General features: G+C 45.3%; 1 protein-coding gene and 1 pseudogene across 8 annotated transcripts in view; one reads left to right on the top strand and one right to left on the bottom strand.

The window, feature by feature from the left end:
* Positions 1-22,999, top strand: part of Smarca4 (SWI/SNF related BAF chromatin remodeling complex subunit ATPase 4) — a 98,053-nt gene that overhangs the window by 6,506 nt on the left and 68,548 nt on the right. For 7 of the 8 annotated variants that reach the window (XM_085689836.2, XM_085689837.2, XM_085689834.2 and 4 more), the window contains exons 2-8: positions 15,170-15,422; positions 17,289-17,421; positions 18,104-18,508; positions 18,752-18,850; positions 19,943-20,201; positions 21,292-21,418; positions 21,915-22,088. In XM_085689836.2, coding sequence (XP_085545962.1) covers positions 15,201-15,422; positions 17,289-17,421; positions 18,104-18,508; positions 18,752-18,850; positions 19,943-20,201; positions 21,292-21,418; positions 21,915-22,088 — 1,419 coding nt within the window. In that variant the 5' untranslated portion in view covers positions 15,170-15,200. The remainder of the gene's footprint in view (positions 1-15,169; positions 15,423-17,288; positions 17,422-18,103; positions 18,509-18,751; positions 18,851-19,942; positions 20,202-21,291; positions 21,419-21,914; positions 22,089-22,999) is intronic. The other variant, XM_085689835.2, reaches the window with a different exon arrangement.
* On the bottom strand, positions 1,806-5,275 carry LOC125408260 (poly(rC)-binding protein 2-like; annotated as a pseudogene).

Raw genomic sequence — 22,999 nt, 5'->3', positions numbered from 1 at the left:
TAGGGCTACCTAGTGAGACTGTCTCAAAAATACAAACAAAAGCATCAGATCTAACAACAGAAAAGCAAGCAACATGTGCCTGTTTTTTTTCTTTTTTTTTAAATATTTATTTATTTGTTTATTATGTATACAGTATTCTGTCTGCAGGCCAGAAGAGGACACCAGGCTTCATTACAGATGGTTGTGAGCCACCATGTGGTTGCTGGGAATTGAACTCAGGACCTTTGGAAGAGCAGGCAATGCTCTTAGTCGCTGAGCCATCTCTCCAGCCCCAGCACGTGCCCATTTTTAACAGTATGGCTCTTTGTCAGTTTTAAGTTGTTTTGCCAGCTAGGTATGCTTCACTGGCTCAGGAAGCAGGTGGCTTCATGACAGTTGCTGTATCACCTGTGATAGTAGGGGTGTGTGTGTGGGTCAGGGACATCTGCTGTGTCTCTTGCTTGTCCTAAAAGTCTCAGGAGAGTTGCACTGTGGGCCATCTCACTGTGCCTTTGAAGTTGGACTGGTGGTAGCCAATGCTGTTCACTTTCCAGTATCCTGTGCCTGGAGAGTCTCAGTGACCTTCTGTTCCTTGCTTCTCTGTCAGTTACAGTCTTCTGTGCCCCTGGTGGTAGCTTCCCCCCACCTATGTTATTTGTGAATACAGCAGGCTAGTGGGAACTAGTGAGAGGCCTAATGGGCTGGAACTAGTCTTAAACAAGATAAGGGAGATGGACAGGACGAGTTTGTGTAACCTGCTGCAGTTACTGCAAATGTGGGGAGTGGGCACAGTCTGGCCAGTGGTGGCATGCCCATCCTAGGGGTGAAGAGGTTAAGTGTCTGTGCTCCAGCCTTGTAACCCCACCCCCATCCCTGCACTGTTCGATTCAGAGAATTCCCTGAGGACTGAGACCAACCTGACTCTCTCAGGGTGTTCGTCTTAAGTGAAATTCAAGTGAGTGAAAATAGAAAGAATGTAAGAGCTTAGTAACATACACAATTTCTTTTCTTTAAAGATTTATTTGTTGTGTATACAGTGTTTTGGACACCAGATCTCATTACAGATGGGTGTGAGCCATCATGTGGGTGCTGGGAATTGAACTCAGGATCTCTGGAAGAGCAGTTAGTGCTCTTAACCTCTGAGCCATTTCTTCAGTCCCTCATACACAATTTCTAAGTTTAATTTTTTTTTTTAAAGATTGATTTGAAATTTCTGTGTTAGCTTTTTGTATGTGAATGCAAGTGTCCCAGAGGCCAGAAAAGGATATTTATTGGATCCCCTGGAGCTAGAGTTACAGGCCATCTCATAGATGCTGAGAATTTTAGCTCAGGTCCTCTGTAAGAGCTACAATCAGGGTTTCTCTGTGTGGCCCTGGCTGTCCTGGAACTTGATCTGTAGAACAGGCTGGCCTTGAACTCACAGAGATCCTCCTGCCTCTGTCTCCTGAGTGTTGAGATTAAAGTTTTGCTCCACCATTGCCTGGCTTAGCAAGTGTCCTTAATCACTGAACTCTCTCCAGCCCCTAATTTGCTCCTTGAAATAAGACTCTGTCTCACCTGGAGTATGCTCATTCACTGGTTTAGACTGACTAGTGAGCCCAGAGTCCTCCTGTCACTCCCCTGTGCGGCGATTACAGCTGTGGAACTGTGCACCTGCATTTTTATTTATTTTTTTTACAGCTATGTATACTTGCAAATGTGTAGGTACGTGTGTATGGTGCCCATGGTTGACATCTTCCTTAATTTCTGTCTGCCTTGTGTTTTGAGCTTTTGAAACCAGAAGTCACTGGGCTAGTCTGCTGAGCCGCTTTGCTATCGTGGGCACACTAGCCAGTGTTTACATGAGTGCTGGAACCCAACCCTCATGTTTTCAGAGCAGCTCCTTTGCTCACTGAGCCACCTTCCCAGTCCCTCAGTTGCTTTCTTTGTGAGGTAGGCAGAGGCTGATTGCCCCTGTCTTAATGCACTCATCTGGTTACTGTTCCCTGTGCAGAGCTTCCTTCCTTGTTCTTTCTCCGTGTTTGCAGGCTGATTGACTGATGGTAGGTAGCTCTGCACACTTTCTGCCTTTTCTGCAGCCTGATGTTCAGAGGCAGCAGCTTGGGGAGCAAGTGCTGTTTTATTTATAGATTGCATTTGTATGTGTATATATGTGTCATGTGTTCGGGTACCCAAGGAGGCCAGAAGGATGTCAGATCCCCTGGAACAGGAGTTGTAGGACATTTGATATGTGTGTGTTAGGAACTGAACCCTGGCCTCTTTGAAGAGCAGCAAGCAAGTGTTCTTCACCACTTAACCATCTCTCTAGCCCTAAATGACACTTTCAAGAGCCTCTTGTACTTTCTGTGGTGGTTTAAGTGAGCATGTTCCCCATAATATCAAGCGTTAGAGGGCTTGAGCTCCAGTTGGTGCTGCTGCCTGGAGAGGTTTAGGAGATGTAGCCTTGCTGGAGGAAGTAGATCAGTTGGGTAGCGGTTTAAGAGTTCATAGTCTTGCCCTACTCTCTCTGCTTTGTTTATGGTTGAAGACATGATATCACAGCTCCGTGCTCCTGCTGCCGTGCCCCCCATGATGGACTCTTAGTCCGTTAGAACCATAAACCAGAATATATTCTCTCTGCCTTAAATTGCCTTTACAGTCATGGTGTTTTTACCCCCACAATAAGTAACTAATGCAGCTTCAAAAGCTGGTCTTTCTTTCTTTGTTCTTTTCTTTTTCCCCTTGAGACAGGGTCTATGTTGCATTTGCTTTTCTGTACATATCTCAATGTGTAGACCGGGTTGGCCTGGTCTCTTATCTCAGAGATCTGCCTGCCTCTGCTCCAAGTGCTGGGATAAAAGGTGTGTGTTAACACCCCTGGCCCTCAAAGGGTGATATTAAACTGGGTGCTGGTGTACCTGTGTAACCCTGTCAATGGGAGTTAAGGACAGCAGAATCTAGAGCTCTAGCTTGGACTACACAATGAAATAATGTCTCCAAAAAGAAAAAAACAAAACAAAAAATCCAAAATGAAGTCTGTTTAGGAGTCTTGTTGCAGAGGCCATAGCAGTCAAACAGCCTTGCTCTCAGCTGATTGATAAAGGGAAGTTTGGCTTGTGCTGGGTTTGGGGTTGTAAGGAGATAGTGGAGCTAGCGTTTTTTGGTGCTGCTTGCAAGCTTGCCTCAGCTCTGTGTTGCTCCTCCACCTGCCTAGGAAATGGGGGAGCCCATGTAGGAGGGATGTTTTCTTTTTTCTTTTTTTAAAATTTTATTTGCATTGGTATTTTCCTTGCATGTCTATCTGTGTGTGGAGTCAGAGACAGCTGTTAGCTGCCATGTGGGTGCGGGAACAGAACCCGGATCCACGGAAAAGCAGCAGTCAGTGCTCTTTGTTGGTTCTAGGTTCCTAGTTGTCAGGACTTTTTTTCTTTTTAAAGCTCCAGCCCATATTTATTTATTTATTTATTTATTTATTTATCTATCTATCTATCTATCCATCCATCCATCCATCCATCTATCTATCTATCTATCTATCTATTCATCCACTTATTTATTTTTTTATGTATTTATGTATGTATGTATGTATGTATTTATTTATTTATGGTTTTGATTTCTGGTACAAGGTTTCTCTGTGTATCCCTGGCTGTCCTGGAACTCACTCTGTAGACCATGCTGGCTTCAAATTCACAGAGATCCTCCTGCCTCTACCACCACCTTTTTTAAAAAAAATTCCTTGCATTATAGAACTAAACGGAAATATTCACTCTTACATTGCCATAACAAACAGAATTTCATTAGCCTTCTCTACACCCAGAAAAGGGGGGGGGGAAGGAGAGAAGCTTAGAAAACATATGGATAATAAGGTAAAAACTGAACAGGAAAAAGAATTAAAATGCTTTAATTAAAAAATCTTGACTGGACCGGCAGTGGTGGTGCACACCTTTAATCCTAGCACTTGGGAGGCAGAGGCAGGTGGATCTCTGTGAGTTCGAGACTAGCCTGGGCTACAGAGCAAGTACCGGGACAGCCTCCAAAGCTACACAGAGAAACCCTGTCTTGAAAAACAAACATACCAAAACAAAAACAAAAAAATGTGAGTAGTGATGCATGCCATTAGTCCCAACACACAGGAGGCAGAAACAGGAGGATCTCTGTGAGTTCAGTGCCAGCCTGTTTTACAATAGTGAGTTCCAGGACAGCCAGGACTTCATAGAGAAACCCTGATACAAACAAACGAGCAAACAAAAATCATAAGTGGATGATAAAATGTGTAGAAGCTGAAATTTTGCAAACTATTTAAAACTTGGAACCTCTGACTGTTCAGAAATGACACAGATGGATAATGGGTGGTGTGGAACAGCAGAAAGGGATTATGGATGAATCTGCACTGTTCTTTCTGGTCCTTGTGCCACCTGTCTCCAAGAAAAAGCCTGATATTGATTTAAAACTAAGCCAGGACAATGCTGGCAGCAGATCCAGTGAGGTAACCTGCTTGTCAGTAGATCCTTCCACTAGGTTTGAAAAAATTTGATCTGCACCCCAGATCTGATGGATCTTATTGATTTTTGACTACTTGACACACAATTATGCAGCCAATCAAACCATTTGGAGATTCATGAGTAGTTTGAGCAGGTACACCCAAATCTTCATTGAATCTGGTATTGCTGCGAGTCATAAAAAAATGAGACTGTTCCATTGCCATCTGGTGCAGCTTGGTAAAATCTAGCTGCAGAATGGCATACTGTCCTTGAATGGTATAGGCCTGCAAAAACAACTGAAGAACTCAAGGACTTGGGCTGGTACAGGATGGTTACACCCATGGTGGGGAGGGACTAGATAGTCTTCAACATGACCACAAAGATCTGTTTGAAACACTTAATGATGGATTTTTAGAGGGCCAGCAATAGTGTTTGCCCCTCAGTTGAGTTGGAGCATATCCCCTGCCACCTGGACCTTAGCCCTTGTACACCTTTATTTTGCAACCACCTTTTCTAAAGAGAGCCACACTGACTAGCAAGGACCACCAGCTGTAAGCTAACTTGAAGGTCTACGGGCAGCAGTGCTATTGGGTGTAGTGATGCTAATGACCTTTTCCAGTTTGTGGATGATCGTAGTAAAGGCTTTGGTAATGGCATCAGTGAATCCAGCCAACGTGATAATTGTCTCAGGATAATTTCCTTCTGAGATGTTGACATGTGCACCCCTCTTCTCAAGAATCTTAACAGATTTTTCTTTCCTTTCCAATGTCACTGCCAACATCCTTTCCATGCACAAGTACCCTGATGGTCAGAGTGGTATTTAATGCATTTTCAGTCATACTGGTGTTCTAGCAATTTGGGGAGCTGGACTTTGAGTGGCCAAGTCTTTGGTCACTGGAGGCGAGAGTTGACTGAAGGGAAGAGGGGAGTTGGCAGGTGGAGGACTTGGTTCGAAGAAGAGGGGTTCTGCTGCTTCTGGTCTTTTGTTTTACTCAGGCTCCCCTTAAACTCTTATCCTCCAGCTTTAGCCTTTACAGTAGCTAGGGCTATGAATGCAGCTATCACATCTGTTCTCTCCACAGCCAGCTAGAGGATATCCTACTCTGCTTTCTCCTCTAGTTAGCGTGAAAACTGTTGGAACACTTGATCCTTTAAAAAAAAAACAACCTTAAAACTGAATTAAAGCATTTGAGACTGTGTGCGTTTGTGCATACATGTGTGTGTGTGTGTGTGTGTGTGTGTGTGTGTGTGTGTGTGTGATGGGGGAGAGCAAGAGTGCAGTCTTTCTCTGTCCTGCCTGCCATTTCCCAAATAACCTTGAGAGAGAAGGGGGGGCGGGGTGTGTGTACACCGGCAGTCTTTTCTCTGTCTTGTCTGCCAGTTCCCAAATAACCACACGGAGAAAACTTGGCTTAGGCTTGTCCTACTAGCTCTTATAACTTAAATTAACTCATTTCTATTCATCTTGGTGTGGCCATGTGACTCGTGGCTTTTACCTTTCCTCCTTCATGTCTTGCTCCTTCCTTTCTTCTTCCCTGAAGGTTTTCTCTGTGTGACAGCTCTGTTGTCCTGGAACTCACTCTGTAGACCAGGCTGGCCTTGAACTCACTGTCCCCAGAAGTTCTGCCTAACCTCTTTCTGCCTAGCTGTTGGCCATTGTTTTTATTAAAACAATCATAGTTTAAACATACTTAAACACATCTTCACGCAATGGAAAGGACTATTGTACAGCATATATACATATGTTTATAAAGGTTTTGCCTACACAGTGTATCTGTCCATCACTTTTGTGATCGGTGCCTGTGGAGGGCAGAAGAATATGTTGGATTGTCTGGAACTGCCATATGACTGCTGGGAATCAAACCTTATTCCTTTGGAAGAGCAGCCAATCTGAGTCAACTCTCCAACCCCAGAAGCAGTTTGGACTTTTTATCTACTATCTAGAAAAAAATCTATCTCATCCTTCTAGATTAAAATTCTTACTTTTTTTGTTTTGTTTTGTTTTTTGAAGATAGTTTCCCAGACTGATCTCTTTATTTTGAGACCTAGAATAAGCCTGAACTACTGGTCTCTCACTGAACCCGAAGCTTGTTTTTTTATTTATTTTTTATGTTTTTTTAAGCTAATCAACTTGTCTTTGTCTTCTAATGCTTTATTACTAATTTATTATTAGTGTATTACAGGCATACACAGCCATGCCTAGCTTTTTCCATAGGTGCTGAGGATTTGAACTCTGGTCCTTGTACTTGTACAGCCAGTGGATTTTTTTTTGTTTGTTTTTTCTTGAGACAAACTCTCACTATGTAGCCCTGGCTGACCTTACAGAGCCATTCAACTTCCTGTTTTGAAGACTTAATTAATAAAATCAGCCATAGGGAAATAAACTGTAGGAAAGCTAGCCTATTATATGCTGAGAAATGCTGTTTTGAAGGATATACCAGGAGGTCCTGGTAGCTGCCCTGTTGGCCTGTGCTTGCTCATGTCCCATGCACCCTGAGGAGCCACCAACCCTCTTCACTCCCAACCTTGTGACCAACCCTGGGAAGTGAGATGGGTTAATAGGCCTGTTCCACCATGCCCTCCTTTCTGGCCTGATTTCTCTTCCTGAGAAACTGTTTTTCCCAACCAACTGAAGGCAAGGTTTGGGATCACAAATGACTTTTGGTCGTCCCCCCCCCCCCCAGGTGTCTGTGTTAAGACTATATTGCTGTATCATCAGAAAAGGTGATTTAGACAAAAGGGAATTGTATCTCAGGTGCTGTTTCACGCTGCAGAGTTGTTACAATAATGTTTTGGGATGGGTGGCTACAAAGAAATTACTTTCTCATGGCTTAAAACTTTTTATTGCATATATGTTTGTATGTTATATATATATATATATTTATATATGCATGTGTATGAGTGTGTGTATCATAGTGTATGTGGAGGTACTGGAAATCTACCATGTCGGGGTCCTGGGGTTTGAACTCAGGTCAGGCTTAGTGGCAAGCACCTTGACCCACTGAGCCACCTCATCAGTCCTCACAGTTCTTTTTATGGGTGTGCACAGAGGCATGTGTGTGCATGTGGAGGCTAGAGGGTAACCTTGGGTGTCATTAGAAATGCCCTTCACCTTTGACACAGGGTCTTTCATTGGCCTGGGGTACACATGTGCTATTCATGTGCTGTTTTACTCAGTTACACTATGAGCTCTGATTTTTTTTTCTTCCTTTTTATGGTTTTTCAAAGCAGGTTTTCTCTGTATAGCAGCTCTGGCTATCCTGGAACTTAATCTATAGACCAGGCCGGCCTCAAACTCACTGAGATTCACCTGCCTCTGCCTACCAAGTGCCTAGACTGGCTCCATAGCTACTGAGAAACTCTGTCTTGAAACCGCCCCCCCCCCATTACATCTTTTATATAAGTTTCTTTTTTGAATTTGGTAATAAGGAAAACTAAAACTATATCTAGTCTTCAATCCCCATCAGACCCAAGAAGAAGGATAAAATATTACTTGAGTAAATAGGAAGTGCAGAAAAAGCAATTTCCAAAACTATAGAAATGACAGAGACTTTGGGCTTTTTGACAGTCATCCCAAGGTTTCTCTGCAATGTTGGGACACCCATCTTCGACCTTAGAATATGTAGATGGACTTTTCTGTCCTGCCAGCCAGTTCCCAAATAGCCACACATAGACTTATTATTAATTATAAATGCTCAACCGGTAGCTCAAGCTTGTTACTAGCTAACTCTTACCTTTTTAAATAACCCATATTTCTTATCTGTGCTATGCCATGATGGCTCAGTACCTTTTCTCAGCATAGCAAATTCACCTCCTTTCTCCTCAGGACTTCCCTCTTCTTTGTGCTCTCTTTTTGTCTTCTGGTTCCGCCTAACCTCTGCCTGTCCAGCTACTTACCAGTCAGCTTTCTTATTAAACCAATCATAGTGACATTCACACAGTGTAAAGGAATATTTCACAAGAATATATGACAGATTTTTTTTGTGACACCGTAATTTTGAAGGGCTGTTCTACCTTGCAAAGTTCAGCAAGTTTCTTTGTGTCCTGCTTCTCTATATTGTACACTATATTGTCAACAGTTGAGGCAAGGGCAGTTTCTTGCTCAAATAGCTAACTTTGCCACAGTGAAAAGAAATTCCATACGGAGGTTCTTTGATGCCGTCATCCTTTTATGAAGTAGATTATACGGAGGTTCTTTGATGCCGTCATCCTTTTATGAAGTAGATTGGTACTGCAGGATGTGTCTCACTGTCATGAAAAGCCTTATGTTATCAAAGCATTTTAATGCCTTATTTGTAGGTTTTTGAAGTGTTTGAAGATCACCTGTCTATCTAAAATATATCTCTGTTTGACCTTGAAAACATATCTAACATGACTAGGTTTGGTAGTCTATTAACCTGTATTTCTTTATTATCCTAAATAGCTTTTATGGATTAAAAGTTTACATTTTTAAATGTGTTGTATAGGTATACTACCTTAAACAAGAGTAGAAACATACACAATATAACCAAAATAATCTTAACTTTGTATCAGTATACAAAAATTCATACCAGTGTAAAATATTTGAAACTAGTGGTTGTTCAAAAGTAGATTAACAACCCACCCTTTTATCCCATCATTTTTGTACTATATCCCCCTTTTTCCCCTCAGAAAGAGATCCCTGAATCTAATCTTTGTTTAGCTTTTTCCCTAACCATGACCAGTAACAATTTGTAACCAACCCCCCTCAATGAGACAAACATCAGTAAATCATTGAATGACCAAAAACCATCCACCCCATGTCTTGGGAATGTGGGCATTGTGTTCTCTAGACTGCTTCCTGTTGTTTGTGGGCAATGACATCATTGGGGGATCCTGAGAAAATTGAGTTAATTGTCAGGTCCTGGGAGAGCTAGATTTTGGCTAGTCTCAGTATATTGGGAAAATTTAGGGCTTATCTGAAGTCTGGCTGAAGAAGTCTGTGAGGCTGAACCATCTCAGCCAGCAGCCTTGAAGCTGTTCTGGATGTAGAACTCTTGAGAGACTGGATCCCCTGGACCACCCATTTTCATAGGTGTCTGGTCCCCTTGCTCTGAAAATGCACAATCTTTCTTAGGTAACGTACATATGTGCAAACAGAATTTTTTGTTTTATGTTTGAGTAGGTAAATTATATATCACCTGTCTTGTAAGGTTTTTTTTGTTTGTTTTGTTTTGTTTTTTTTGTTTGTTTTTTATGTTTATTTCTTATGTATGTAACCAGGATTTTGAGAGGGGGCTCCCCTGATCAAACCCAACCCTCTTTAACCCTGAACAAATCCACAGTGTTTCATTTTCTGTGGAAACAAGGTATAACCTGTTTCTCAAAGCAATACATTTTTTGACTTCTAAGTTGAGGCATCCCAATAGTGTCTAGGCTGGTTTAACTCAGCAGTCTCTTCTACAATCCAGTGTGTCTCAGCAGCTGCCATTTCCTGTTCATTAGCTTTCAAAAAATTCAAAATCAACACAACACCATATAGGATTTAGACACTCTGTGCATTTTTCATCTTTACATGGCTTATGTTTTTTTATATTATTTTCTTTTCTCTTTAAAGACTTTATCAGCTTTTTCTCCTATGGCTGTCTGTACCCATTATCTTTTTTTTAAACCTACTCACAATTTTAAACATATTGTAACCTGTTCAGGATCTCGCCCCCAACCCCCACCCCAATCTGGATTTGTCTTTACTAAGCATCTACAGTGTTCTTTGGTCACATGAGACAAATCTTAAATTGCTAGTCAGTCACCACTCTGGCGGCTCAGCCCACAGGCAGCAGCAGGTAGCCACACCTTTATATGCCGCTAAACACCAGCCTACCTGAGAGACTGCAGGATGTAGGACTAGGCTCTTTGTCCAGAAATGTTTTTTTTTTGTTGTTGTTGTTGTTGTTGTTGTTTCAAGACAGGGTTTCACTGTAGTTTTAGAGCCTATCCTAGAACTAGCTCTTGTAGACCAGGCTGGCTTGAACTCACAGAGATCCGCCTGCCTCTGCCTCCCGAATGTTGGGATTAAAGGCTCACGCCACCACTGCCGGGTTTTTTTTTTTTTTTGCGCTTTCTTAGGCCCTATGTTTGAATAATTGAGCCTCCATGTTAGATGTCATTTATAGACGGATATTTCTATGGGCCTCCAGCTCACAAAAAATGGAGACTTAATATGAAAGCTCGGCCTATAGCTTAGGCTTATCCCATTAGCTCTTATAATAGGCTTATCCCATTAGCTCTTATAACTTCAATTAACCCATTCTACTCATCTGGGTCTTGCTTCGCTACTCGTGGCTTTTACTTGTCTTGCATGTCTGTTCCCTCTGCCTCCGCTGGCAACTCCTCCTTTCCTCTTCACGTGAAGAGCTCTCTGTCCCCAGAAGTCCCACCTAACCTCTTCCTGCCCAGCTAATGGCCATTCAACTCCTTATTTTTTTTTTCTCAACTCTTTATTAAACCAGTCACCGTGATACATCTTCACACAGTGTAAAGGGATATTCCACAACAGTTGTAACCTTTCATTTAGGAACCAGGCCAGAGATCAGGGCATCTAAAATCTCTGTTTTGGCAAGGAGGAAGCTTTAAGGTGCCCGAAGACTTTTATGACTTTTAGTCAAGAGAGAAACTCGTTACTTTATTTGAGGTCTTTTTATCATATATTGCCTGGCCAAATTTTATCTCCTGTTTTCATCATCTCCACCCTTTGAAGAGGTAACCCTAACTGCTCTTATGAAATTGCAGTGGCAGCGCATCTGACATCTTCCAGGTGAATGGGGCTGGGAGAGGTTGGTCAAATCCTGATTTAAGTCAGAAGAAGGGAAGCGGGGAAACTAAGTATTCAAATGACAACCAACCACTGAAGTGCAATTTGCACAAGTTTTTTTTTTTTTTTAAATTACAGCTCTTTGATAACAAAGTTACAGAGTTTTCAGTTTAGCAGAGAAGCCTGTTTTACAAAGCACCAAGTTCAAGGTTATATAAAGCACAGGAATGCTATTTGTCTTAAGAAAAACAGATCTGAGGTTATGGGAACATCATTTATGGTAACTGTTCTCTAGAAACTGAGAAAGGTTGCGAGCATTCCTATGTTCCTTCTCATATTTGTTGACTTTCCAAATTCTCTTATCAAGAAATATCAGCATTGGATGTTCCTGTGCCCATGTCACAAATTGATTATATCCCCCACATGACTTTATTTGAACCCCGCTAGTGGCAGTCAGGGTACCCCAGTGGGTCTGCGTCAGTGATCCCAGAAGTGCATTGGTAGTTTCACTTGTGTAACAGCCAGGTGTGTAGGGGAAGAAAGTTCTTGACTGGTGCCAGAGAAGGGTGAGAGGGAGGAGTGAAGACAAGAGCGATAGTGGGGCAAGGCCAGACAGCCAGGAGGGGCCAGACTGAGGGAGATGTATGTATATGAGTGCTTTGTCTACCTGCATGTATGTTTGTGTACCATGTGCATGCCTGGTGCACAGGGAAGTCAGAGGAGGGCATCAGAGCCCCTGGAACTTGGTTAGGGATGATTAAGAATTTCCATTGAGAGTTGGAGAGACGACTCAGAGGTTAAGAGAACTGACTGCTGTTCTGGAGGTCCTGAGTTCAATTCCCAGCAACCACATGGTGGCTCACACCCATTATAATGAGATCTGAGATCTGGTATACATAATAAATTAATTTAAAAATTTTTTTCATTGAGCCAGGCAGTGGTGGTGCATGTCTTTAATCCCAGCACTAGGAAGGCAGAGGCAAGTAGATCTGTGTGAGTTTGAGGTTAGCCTGGTCGACAAGGGATTGGACAGCCAGGTCTGTTACACAAAGAAACCCTGTTTAAAAAACAAAACAAAACAAACAAACAAAATTTCCATTGGGTGCTGGGACTCAGACTCTAGTCTTCTGTAAGAGAACAAGTGCTCTAAACTTGAGCCATCTCTCCTGCTTCCCATTAGACTCTCAGTCAGTCTCAATCTCTCTCTCTCTTTCCCCAAGACGGTTTCTCTGTAGTTTTGGGTCCTGTCCTGGAACTTGCTCTGTAGACCAGGTAGGCCTCAAACTCACAGAGATCCGCCTGCCTCTGCCACCCGAGTGCTAGGATTAAAGGCTTGCGCCACCACCTCGTGGCCTATTAAAATCTCTTAATTGGCTCCCAATAACCTGCTCCCAGTTTTTCTGTGATCTCTAAGATATCTCTCGAGTAATGAACTTAAGATAGGCTTTTGGGCACTTTGGTAGCTGTGGAGGGGCTAGAATTGTGTGGTGTTCTTCCCAGATGGCTTCTAGAGAGGGAGAGGAAAGTTTAGTCATTTAACTTTTAGGCTAAAATAGCAGCCAACCTGTCTCTTGGCTGTAGGTAGGTGTTTTAGTCTTTCTCTTCCTGCAACTACTGTTGTTGCTGTTATTATTTGAAACAGAATCACTATGTCACCCTGGCTGGTCTGGAACTGTGTAGACCAGGCTGGCCTCAACTCACAGAGATCCACTTGTCTCTGCTTCCTGAGTGTTGGGAATAAAGCTGTGGGCCCTGACTGTGGCTTTGCTTGGAAGTATAGAGGAAATTTTCCTTCTGTGCTGACTATTCTTCTTTGTGGGCTGGATGGTGGTTAGAGCTCATTGATTGTGTGTATTTTGTCTTTCTTACTGTTTGTGTTACTGTCTGTCTCTATGACCTTCCTGAATAAGAGAACAGATGATTCCCCAAATAGTCTCCTGGGACCCAGTTGATCTTTGATGCAAGGGGAGGATATTCTCCTTTTGATCACATCAGTGTAGCCTCTAAGTGTAGTTATTGATCATACCCAGGTCAGATTCACCAGTTTGTTTCTTTTTTTGTTTTGTATTTTGTTTTTTATTTTTTTAATTGTCTTTTGTTGAGGTCTGCATTTTCTCTGCTCCCCTTCCTGTCTCTCCCCTCCCCTTTAACCCTGTCCCAAGGTCCCCATGAAGAGATCTTGTCTTTTTCTACCACCCATGTAGATTAGATCTATGTATGTCTCTTAGAGTTCTCATTGTTGTCTAGGATCTCTGGGATTGTGGTTTGTAGGCTAGTTTTTCTTTTATTTTTAAAAACCACTTATGAGTGAGTACATGTGATAATTGTCTTTCTGTGTCTGGGTTACCTCACTCAAAATGTTTTCTAGCTCCATCCATTTGCCTGCAAAATTCAATATGTTGTTATCTATTTCTGCTGTGTAAATGTATCACATTCTCCTTATCCATTCTTAGGTCGAGCGGCAGTTAGGTTGTTTCCAGGTTCTGGCTATGACAAACAATGCTGCTATGAACATAATTGAGCACATGTCCTTGTGGCACGATTGAGCATCCTTTGAATATATACCCAAAAGTGGTATTACTGGGTCTTGAGGATGGTTGTTTCCTAATTTTCTGAGAAATCGCCACACTGACATCCAAAGGGTTTGTACCAGCTTACATTCCCACCAGCAGTGCAGAAGTGTTCCCTTTTCCCCACAACCTCCCAAGCATAAGTTGTCATCAGTGATTTTGATCTTGGCCATTCTTATAGATGTAAGCTGGAATCTCAGAGTTGTTTTGATTTGCATTTCTCTGATGACTAGGGATGTTGAACTTTTCCTTAAGTGTCTTTCAGCCATTTTAGATTCCTCTGTTGAGAGTTCTCTGTTTAGGTCTGTACTCCGTTTTTTTTTTTATTGGAGTATGTGATCTTTTGGTGTCCAATTCCTTGAGTTCTTTGTATATTTTGGAGATCAGACCTCTGTCTGATGTGGGGTTAGTGAAGATCTTTTCCCATTCTGTAGGCTGTTGTTTTGTCTTGTTGACCATGTCCTTTGCTTTACAGAAGCTTTTCAGTTTCAGGAGGTCCCATGTATTAATTGTTTCTCTCAATGTCTGTGCTGCTGGGGTTTTATTTAGGAAGTGGTTTCCAGTGCCAGTGCGTTCAAGTGTCCCACTTTCTCTTCTATAAGGTTCAGTGTGGCTGACTTTATGTTGAGGCCTTTGATCCATTTGGACTTGAGTTTTGTGCATGGTGATAGATATGGGTCTATTTTCATTCTTCTACATGTTGATAACCAGTTATGCCAGCACCATTTGTTATATGCCTTTTTTCCATTTGATAATTTTTGCTTCTTTGTCAAAAATCAGGTGTTTGAAGGTGTGTGGATTGATATCCGGGTCTTCAGTTTGGTTCCATTGATCCTCCTGTCCTTTTTGTTTGTTTGTTTGTTTTTGATTTTGAGACAGGGTTTCTCTGTAGCTTTGGAGCCTGTCCTGGAGCTAGCTCTTATAGACCAGGCTGGCCTCGAACTCACAGAGATCTGCCTGCCTCAGCCTCCCAAGTGCTGGGATTAAAGGCTTGCGCCCCCACCGCCTGGCCCTCCTGTCTGTTCTTATGCCAATGCCAGGCTGACCAGTCTGTTTCTTTAACCACCATGTGATATTTAGATAAAGCTGGTACAATACCCACACCACTTGCCCTGTATGACCGACCCACTTGTTTTGTAGACCAGAGATCCTCTGCCTCCCTTTTGCTGGGGAGATGAACCTGCAGCATCGTGTCCTGCTTTCTGATCTGATTTCTGAGATACAGTGTTTTCTCCAAAAGCAATAGAAGGATTTGGAACAGAGGTGTGGACAGGGCCTGCAGGATGGGGCACTGTGGACTGGTTGGTTCTGGCTGGCTTCTGGGCACTTCTTTGCTGTTCTTGACCTACTGAACTGATGTCCTAGATCCCAGGATGACCAGGATTTCTTTCCAGCAGGAGACCACTGCCTGCAGCTCCTGTGAAGATGTCCACTCCAGATCCGCCCCTGGGTGGAACTCCTAGGCCTGGCCCTTCCCCAGGCCCTGGCCCCTCACCTGGTGCAATGCTGGGCCCTAGCCCTGGCCCTTCACCAGGCTCTGCCCACAGTATGATGGGGCCTAGCCCAGGACCCCCTTCAGCAGGACATCCCATGCCTACCCAGGGGCCTGGAGGATACCCTCAGGACAACATGCACCAGATGCACAAGGTAGGCATGCTGTGCTCTCATTCGGTACTCTGTTCTTGAGACCTGCCTGAGCTTGGGACCTTGATATTCCGTACAAGGCTGCAGGAGCCTTCCCTGCAGTCTAGAAGGGACAGATTTTTGTGGAGGTGACTTGGCTTGGTTCAGATTCCCACCCTAAGTCTGCTCCTAAGTGAACAAAGGGATCAGGCTGTTGTCCTGAGCCATGAGGCTGAGCAGCCATCCCACCCTACATTTCCCATACTTGTTAGGGAACAGTGTGCCAGAGCTTTCTTTTGTTAATAAAGGGATCCCCAAATCTCTAGAGGAGGCCTATGTAGTGCTGGGATTAAAGGTATGCGCCACACCACCTGGCTGAGGCGTCTCTCCTGACTGCACTGGTGGCCTGCATGCTTGAAACAGTGCTGAGTGCTCAACCTGCTCCTGTATTTAGGCTCTGGACTATCTTCTTCCCACTTTGTAAACTTGCCAGCAAGGGTGCCAAGTAACTCTCTGTCCAGCTACCTGGTCCTCCTCTTAGAGCTGGCTGAGAGTAATAGTCTGGGCCCATGGAGGCAAGGGTGTGAGAAGATAAAGTTGAAGCTGTACTAGGCTTCACCATGGTGGCATTGTCAACTGCTCTGCCTCCCTGCAGGGTCTTCCTTGTGTTTGCTTATACCTCTGCAACTCGGTTTAGGTTGTTCTCTATCCACAAATGAGGAAGGCCCTCACTTGCCTGTCTCATCCCTCTATCTGGGTTGTGTGCTAACTGTGCTCTGCTTCCAATGCATCCCCTTCTCTGACTCCCTAGTTCCCGGACTGTTCTCTTGTCTTAGTAGTATAGTATTTTCTTGCCCTTTTCCTTCTGTGAAGGAAGCTATGGGTCACATGCCCAAGCCCACCTTCTGGTTTACGGGCTCCTGCAGCATGCCAGCCACATCCCCTTTCCCTATCTTTCTTCTCCTAGCATTGCTTACATGTTCTACTACCTCTGACAGGTGCCTTTTGGATACCTATCATATGTCCAGAAACCTGCTAGGTACTGGAGTCCTGGATGATAGCACCTCACCTACACAGAGCTCCTTCTATGCTGGAGCAAGGCTGTTGTTCAGCATGAACAGTCTTGGAGGCCTGCACACACCTATGGCCCCATAGGAAACTGCTCACATGTCCCTGTCCCAGCTTCCTTTGTTACAGCTGTACTGAACTGTGGCTTTGGTGTCACTCTGCTTCATCACATGTTCGCCTGTGAGATTTTTGCAGAGTAGGATGCTTGTTAACCAGGCCCAGTTCACAGAGAGTTCTTAAGCAGTGCCCCTCTATAACTAGCTGCTGTAGCCATTTCCCTGGGAGGCATGCCCACTCCCAAAGGTGCCATGTGTCAGCCTCCCCTCTACAATGCTCTGGCTCAGTGGCAGGATACCTCTACAATAGCTTTTTTCCAAGCTGGCAGGCAGCTACTGAGGACAGTGGAGCATCTGGTATCTCACTGTTGTCCAGTCTGTGTGCAGACCTTTTCATATGTCCCTTTGATTTATAGTCTCCAAGGATGAGGACTTTAGCCCTAGGTTTGCAACCATTCTTATTGGCACAGGGAGGAACTAACCAGGACAGTCCTGCTGGGAGCTGTGGCATGAGTCCTTTCTTTGTGGTTCTCACTGGCTTAAAAGAGAGCTTCATGCCTCTGCTGTCCCATTGCCTAAGTAGTCACCTTCTCCAACAGCTTGATTTTTGTCTCTCTTGTCTTGACATCCAGAAACTGTGGTGTCTGTGCCTCAGAGCTAGCCTTATGGCCCCCTTAGGTCGACCTCTGTGTGGTCTTCCTGATGGTACTTTGCTCGGCTGCCTCTTACTATACTTGACTGACCTGTGTCCTTGCACTTCTCATAGCCTATGGAGTCGATGCACGAGAAGGGCATGCCTGATGACCCACGATACAATCAGATGAAAGGGATGGGCATGCGGTCAGGGGCCCACACAGGTATGGGACCCCCACCTAGTCCCATGGACCAGCATTCCCAAGGTACAGTCTGTCTAGGTCCCTTTCTGCTTCCTGTTGTTCATACACCTGAAGCCCACAGTGTACTTTTCTTCTGTGTTAATTTCGAGGACAGCTAGGATAGCTGAGCTGTGGGGAGGGCTTGCCTGGGGCCTCCCAGGTGAGGTGTGCTGGAGCTCTGTATAGTCTCTTGCCTTGAGCAGACCTCGAAGACTGAACTGGTGGAAGAGGTGGCTGATCAGCATGGTATTTGGGGTCAGGGCTTAGCATGGTGGGGCCTGCGGGCTAGCAACTCCAGTGGTGCCTCAGGTCCTTGCCTTAGTCAAATTGACTTTTCTACATGAGAAGATTGTAGTAGGTGACTTGTGGAGTTCTCCATGTACCAGGGGCACCAAGCAAGGTACTGGGTCCTGGGGCCTCATAGGAATGACGGGAAGTTTGCCTGGCCAGAGGTTAGGCTTGATGGAGTTTGGTTTGCAGGTCTCACCTTTTGCATTGGTCATCTATATCCTGCTGAAACATCCAAGCTTACAGCTACATGGGCTGCCAGACTGAGGCTGTAACTTAGCCACCACCCTCTAGGTGCTGCTTGTTTGACTCAGGAGAGGGGTGTTGTCTGGGGATGCCAGGTGGTGTGGATGTGATTTAGCAGTCATAGGTATATGTGCTGCCAAGTGACCACTGAATTAGTCTTCTTTCCCTACAGGTTACCCTTCACCCCTGGGTGGCTCTGAACATGCCTCCAGTCCCGTCCCAGCCAGTGGTCCATCTTCAGGCCCTCAGATGTCCTCTGGGCCTGGAGGGGCCCCATTAGATGGTTCTGACCCCCAGGCCTTGGGGCAGCAAAACCGAGGCCCAACCCCATTTAACCAGAACCAGCTGCATCAACTCAGAGCTCAGATAATGGCTTACAAGATGTTGGCCAGGGGCCAGCCATTGCCTGACCACCTGCAGATGGCCGTGCAAGGCAAGCGGCCAATGCCTGGAATGCAGCAGCAGATGCCAACACTACCTCCACCCTCAGTGTCTGCTACAGGACCTGGGCCTGGCTCTGGCCCTGGGCCTGGTCCAGGTCCAGGACCTGCCCCTCCAAATTACAGTAGACCCCATGGTAAGACCTACATCCCTGCCTCTGGAGTGGGGAGGGTGTTGAGTGTGGGTGATAATGGCAGGCAGCCCCGCCTCCCAGATGTTGTTATCTGGGACTACTGAGATGGATAGGGTTATGTCGAGATAAATGTGTTTTGTCCCTCTCTCTGACCTTATTTGTGGTGTGTTCCCTGAGCTAACATGAGCGTAGGCCAGCAGGTTTAAATACAGTGACCTTTATGGTGCTTTGTTTCCTTGAATGTAGGTATGGGTGGGCCCAACATGCCTCCTCCAGGACCCTCAGGTGTGCCCCCTGGGATGCCTGGTCAGCCCCCTGGAGGGCCTCCCAAGCCATGGCCTGAAGGTGAGTTTCTTTTCTCTTGGTAGCATGCCCCACCTCCTGTCATGAGCCTGAACTATGCCAGACCCCAGAGATGGGCTCCATTCCTTTTCCCCAGAAGTGGCTTCGGGACTTTTCTGTGGGGTTCAGTTGGGGTCTGCAGAGGACCTGCCCCGTGGGTGGGGATTGTTCTGCAATAGTTAGCAGAGGAGGAAGGCAGGGAATGTGTCTACTATGGGACTCAAGGAGAATGGCTGGCTTTAATTGTGACAACAGGCAAGCTTGCTCAAGACAGGATGCTTCTGAGCTTAGGAGAAGAGGGTGTCCAGCATGGTTTTCTTCTCTATAGAGAGCAATCCCGGTGGAGGATGTATCTGCTGACTGTGTGTGGCCTTTCCCTGTCCTCTCATAAGTGTCTTTGGAAAGTTTAGTTGGATATTTGGTTGGGACAGTGCTCTCTTGGGGTCCATGATGGATCATTGTATATTAAAATCTGGTTTGTTTGGATGTGTAATAGAGCCAGCCATTCTCTCCATCTGAGAGAGAAGCTATCCAAGACTTTCAGTGGACACTTGACAGGCGAATAGCAGCAAACCCTATGTATACTGTATTTTCTGTAAACACTCCCTATGATGGAGTTTCATTCATTAAACAGAAAATGATAAAACACATCAGTCATAGAATAAGCAGGAACACACTCAGGACAGTGTGCGATGAACTTGCCTCTATGATGGTGTTGTGAGGAAGTGATAAATGATGCAGAAGGAGAATTTAGGTGTAGCTCTTTAGAACAGCATGCAATTGATATCTCGCAGTCATTTATTCCTGGAGTTTTCCATTTAATATTTTTAGACTGCCATTGACCAAGGATAATTGAAATGGCAGAGACAAAGCTGCTAAAAGGGAGGACTGAACTGCTTTAGAGGAAGACAGGCATGGTGTCCCTGTGAAGCCAAGCACAGAAAAACCAGACTCTGGGTGGTTAGGTCCAAGGTGTGGGAGAACTTGGCTCGAGGATGGGCGTGTCCAGGTTCTGGCCCAGTGAGAAGTAGGAGGGCTGAAAGAGCAGTCCTACAGCTCCAGAGTTCAAGCAGCGTATCCCACTTGCCTCTCCAGGACCCATGGCCAATGCTGCTGCCCCCACAAGCACCCCACAGAAGCTGATTCCTCCCCAACCAACAGGCCGCCCTTCACCTGCACCTCCTGCTGTCCCACCTGCTGCCTCACCTGTGATGCCACCGCAGACACAGTCCCCAGGGCAGCCGGCCCAGCCTGCTCCATTGGTGCCCCTGCACCAGAAGCAGAGCCGCATCACCCCTATCCAGAAGCCCCGGGGCCTGGACCCTGTGGAGATCCTACAGGAGCGAGAGTACAGGTGAGCACCCAATGACTACGCTGCCAGTGTTGATTGCCAGGTACCAGAGAATGTTCTTTCATCTCTTTCTTAGGCTCATTCGTGTCCCACAGGCTGTGCACATCTTCTGGCCATCCAGACCTCACTGCTGAGCAACCTGGTCCTGCTCCCTTTCTTCCTTGCACTTGGTGCTCTAGCATTGCTGGAGTGCTTACTGCTTTATTCCTTTATAGCCATTCTTCTAATGGGACTGTGAGCCACAAGAGAACAGGCAACATTTTGACCTCTGTTCAGTGCTAAGATTCCACATGAGAAAACTGCCCTGCAACATAGTAGGTGTTCTATAAATAAGAAGATAGAGTAGGGGACTTTTCCCACACAGAGTTACTAGGAGGGGGTGGTATCTCCTCAACCTGTAGACAAAACATTGATGCCTGTGGGCTATATAGATTCCCACAGCCCTGTGTCTTGTGCTGAGGCTGGGTTGCCTGATGTCACAGCTCTTGTTGCCCACATGGGATTGGCACCTAGCTAAGTCACTGTTCTAATTTACTTTTCTATTACTGTGATAAAATACTGACCACAGCAATTTGGAAAGGAAAAGGCTTCATTTCACCATAGACTTCCAGGTAAGTCCATTTCTGCAGGAAGTCAGGGCAAGAACGCAAACAGGACTTGAAGCAAAGACTGTGGAGGAACACTGCTTGGTCTCTAGCTCATAGTTTCTTCTATAGCTCAGACCTACTTTCTGAGACTCATGCCGCCCACAGTGGGCTGGCCCATCTGATCAAGGCAGTTGTACAGTTGAGGGTCTCTCTTCCCGGGTGATTCATGCTTTTGTCAACTTGGCATTCAAAACCAATGAGTACAGTCACCATTAGGTCCTGGGCTTGCTGTGATCCCTGCAGGCCTGTTTTCAAGAGCACTCTGAGGCTGCTTGCATCTCTTCTGTGTTGTAACTGTTGTGCTTTTCTGAGGCAATTCTCTTACAACTGGGCTGGATCTGCCTCCTTTGAGGGACAGATCCTTTATAGTCTCTAACTTTAAAGACCAGGTAACTTCCTTCAGACAAATAGTCCTCACCACTTGTCCTTTTCCTGTCTCTGCCCAGGCTGCAGGCTCGAATCGCACACCGAATTCAGGAACTTGAAAATCTTCCTGGGTCCCTGGCTGGGGACCTGCGAACCAAAGCAACCATCGAACTCAAGGCCCTTAGGTTGCTGAATTTTCAGAGGCAGGTGGGTCTGGTGGCCTCAACTCTGGGCTTATGAGGCCTTTTCTGACAGTGGGGATGCTGGGCTCTGAGAGTGCTTGGAAGGATATAACCTGGGATACCTGTGTGGTTGGGCTATTAGGATCTCAGGGGAGTTAAGTTTACTGTCATGGCCCACACTACAGCAAGACCTGGCTGTGTATATCCTGTGGATACACAGGTGTGGGCTGCTGAGGTTGCAGTTGTCAGCTAGAAGGCAGGATGCCTGGTGAGTCTCTTCCTGAGGGTTCTGTGTTTTTATACATCCCCCAGGAACTGTATGTGTGGCTGTGAAAAAGTCCAGATCGCTCAAGTTCTGCTCTTTGCTTGTCTCACCTGTGGTACCTCCCAGGTGTCCTGCGCATTCCAGGCAGTTTGTTGCAATATCATCTGCCCAGGATGTGGTCATCCCTTGTAAGCATCACCACAGGCATCATAAACCCATCATGCCTGATGCCAGTGTCTCCTTTTCTACCCTAAAGCTGCGCCAGGAGGTGGTGGTGTGCATGCGCAGAGATACAGCTTTAGAGACAGCCCTCAATGCCAAGGCCTACAAGCGCAGCAAACGACAGTCACTGCGGGAGGCCCGCATCACTGAGAAGCTGGAGAAGCAGCAGAAGATTGAACAGGAGCGAAAGCGCCGCCAGAAGCACCAGGTATGTTTGCCACAGGGCCTTAGGGTACACGCTTTCTAGTCAGTCTTCCTGTGACAGCAGTGTGCCAATGCACACCCAGGCAGAAAGAAAGGATGAGCAGTGCTCATTCTGGACACATGAAAGGTGGGAAAGGACAAAGAAGAAGGAGCTACCTAAGGTGAAAGGGTGTCATTGGGGTTCCCATGAGGGAGACAGCAGACTTTGAGTGAGGGTGCCAGACTGAGGAGGGACAGTGGGGACTAGAACATGCTTCCCTGTTTCATCTTGAATCAAGGATCAGGGTAGCTAGCAAAGTGAGCCATAGGGCATAGTGGAGAAAGTGAGTGAGGGTCCTGTGCGGTATGGAGTATTTGGACTTTTGCTCTGAGCAAGGGAAAACCACAAGAGACTGAATAACTTCAGTTATTACAAAGTCCATCAAGGAAATGAAAATCAACAGTCAAGTAGGCTTACAGATGAATCCAGTCTACTCCTTTGTTTTCATTTGCTTTGTTGTGTATTTATTTTTAAATAGATTTAGGTTTATTTTATGCATATATTTTTAAATTTATTTATTATGTATATAGTATTCTATCTGTGTGTATGTCTGCAGACCGTAAGAGGGCACCAGACCTCATTACAGATGGTTGTGAGCCACCATGTGGTTGCTGGGAATTGAACTCAGGACCTTTGGAAGAGCAGGCAATGCCCTTAACCGCTAAGCCATCTCTCCAGCCCCTATGCATATTTATTTTACCTACATATATGTATATCACGTACATGCTTAGTACCCAAGGAGGTCAGAAGTCAGGAGAGCATCATATGCCTGGGAATTAGAGTTACAGATGTTTGTTAGCCACCATGTGGGTTCTGGGAATTGAGCCTAGGTCCTCTGCAAGACCAACAAATGCTCCCAACCAATGAGTCATCGT

This window comes from Myodes glareolus, chromosome 4 (genome assembly GCF_982192425.1).
Source record: "Myodes glareolus chromosome 4, mMyoGla1.1, whole genome shotgun sequence".
Lineage (NCBI taxonomy): Eukaryota > Metazoa > Chordata > Mammalia > Rodentia > Cricetidae > Myodes > Myodes glareolus.
This window is presented reverse-complemented; position numbering and strand designations above follow the sequence as displayed.